This window comes from Cariama cristata, unplaced genomic scaffold (assembly GCF_000690535.1).
Source record: "Cariama cristata isolate BGI_N322 unplaced genomic scaffold, ASM69053v1 scaffold22571, whole genome shotgun sequence".
NCBI classification, from domain to species: Eukaryota; Metazoa; Chordata; class Aves; order Cariamiformes; family Cariamidae; genus Cariama; species Cariama cristata.
Genome location: NW_009600099.1, coordinates 1 through 1,261, shown reverse-complemented (window position 1 = coordinate 1,261; position 1,261 = coordinate 1). Strand labels below are relative to the sequence as shown.

At 60.2% G+C, this 1,261-nt stretch overlaps 1 protein-coding gene across 1 annotated transcript; it reads right to left on the bottom strand.

Annotated features, from left to right (window-relative positions):
* Positions 1 to 573: 573 nt before the first annotated feature.
* Positions 574 to 1,258, bottom strand: LOC104169114 (cathepsin L1-like; the record flags this gene model as incomplete). The annotated part of the gene is made up of 3 exons (XM_009709930.1): positions 574 to 673; positions 873 to 987; positions 1,192 to 1,258. Coding segments are annotated over 3 exons (282 nt in total), but the record flags the coding sequence as incomplete, so codon positions are not given.
* Between the last annotated feature and the right edge of the window lie 3 nt (positions 1,259 to 1,261).

Sequence of the window (1,261 nt, the reverse complement as noted above, 5' to 3'; positions counted from 1 at the left end):
CTGCGTGTGTGTGTGTGGCACTAAATTCCCCAAATTATTCAGGACAGAGGGGAAATAAAAAGTAGGATGGGGGGGGGGCGAGGTTCATTTTCTGCTTTGTCACGCAGGTTTAATGGGGTAAAGATCTATTTTTAAAAGAGCTGGGTGTGCAGGGGCAGCGTTGTTGGCTCAGTCCCGGCAGGGCAAAGCTGCAGCCACGGCCAAAATATCCAGCCCTGGCTGGTGGCCTTTGGGATTCAGCTGGAAGGAAAAGGGGCCACAGGAGGGGAAAGAGATGGCCGGGCTGGGAGGAAAGGCGCGGAGAAAGTGGTGCTCGCCAAGCATCGTATGGAGAGAGCTTCGCCTTTCCCACCAGGAAAAGGACCGGCTGCATCAGCCTTGCCTCAGCCACCAAACCCTGCCCAGCCACCGCTTGCAGGGACAGATCAGTTAGCCGTGCCACTTTTAATTGCTTCTCACCACACACAAACAAAAGCCCCTTTCCAGAAGGAAACAGCCATGGATCTGCAGCCCGGGCAGGGAGAGACGCCCCAGAGAAGGAGAGATGTCCCGGGGAAGGAGAGATGTCCCGGCTCACAGCACGGGGAAGCTGGCCTGGTTGGCCACCCCGCAGTGGTTGTCGGCACCCTTCAACAGGCGGATGTAGCCCCGCTCACCCCACACCTCTGACCAGCTGCAGGAAGAGATGGAGAATGAGCGCATCCGTGTTCCCACGCACGGAGAACCGGCCCCGCTCAGGGAGGGCGAGCGAGATGGGGACGGGACAGGGATGCTCCTGCTGTGCCGCTCCAACCCCAGCAGGAAGGCAGGGACAGGCCGTGCGTGGGGGTGAAAGGGGCAGTGGGTTTGGGGGGCACACCCTCAGCCCCTACCTGTTCTTTAAGATCCAGTGGCTCACGTTGCGCCCACAGTCCTGGCTGGTGCCGTAGCCCACGGCCAGCATCCCGTGGTTCACCCGCTGGCTGCAGAACATGCTGCTGAAGATGCCTGTGAAGAGCAGAGCTGGGGTGAGCTGGGGGCCAGCTCTGATCACTTCTTTTCCAGGTGAAAGCAGGGTGGTGGATCCTGTTCCCTTGGGCCAGGTGTCCTGGGGAAACTCCCGGGCTCAACAAGGGCTCAGCAGCCCACCTCCCGCAGCGAGGCAGCCCTGCCTCAGTTTACCCATCCATGTTACGAAGAGTGAGACGGTACCCGACTTGTAGAAGTGGAATTGGAAGCTGCTGGCATCCACTGCCACGGACACGGGGCCCACGGCTGCCAC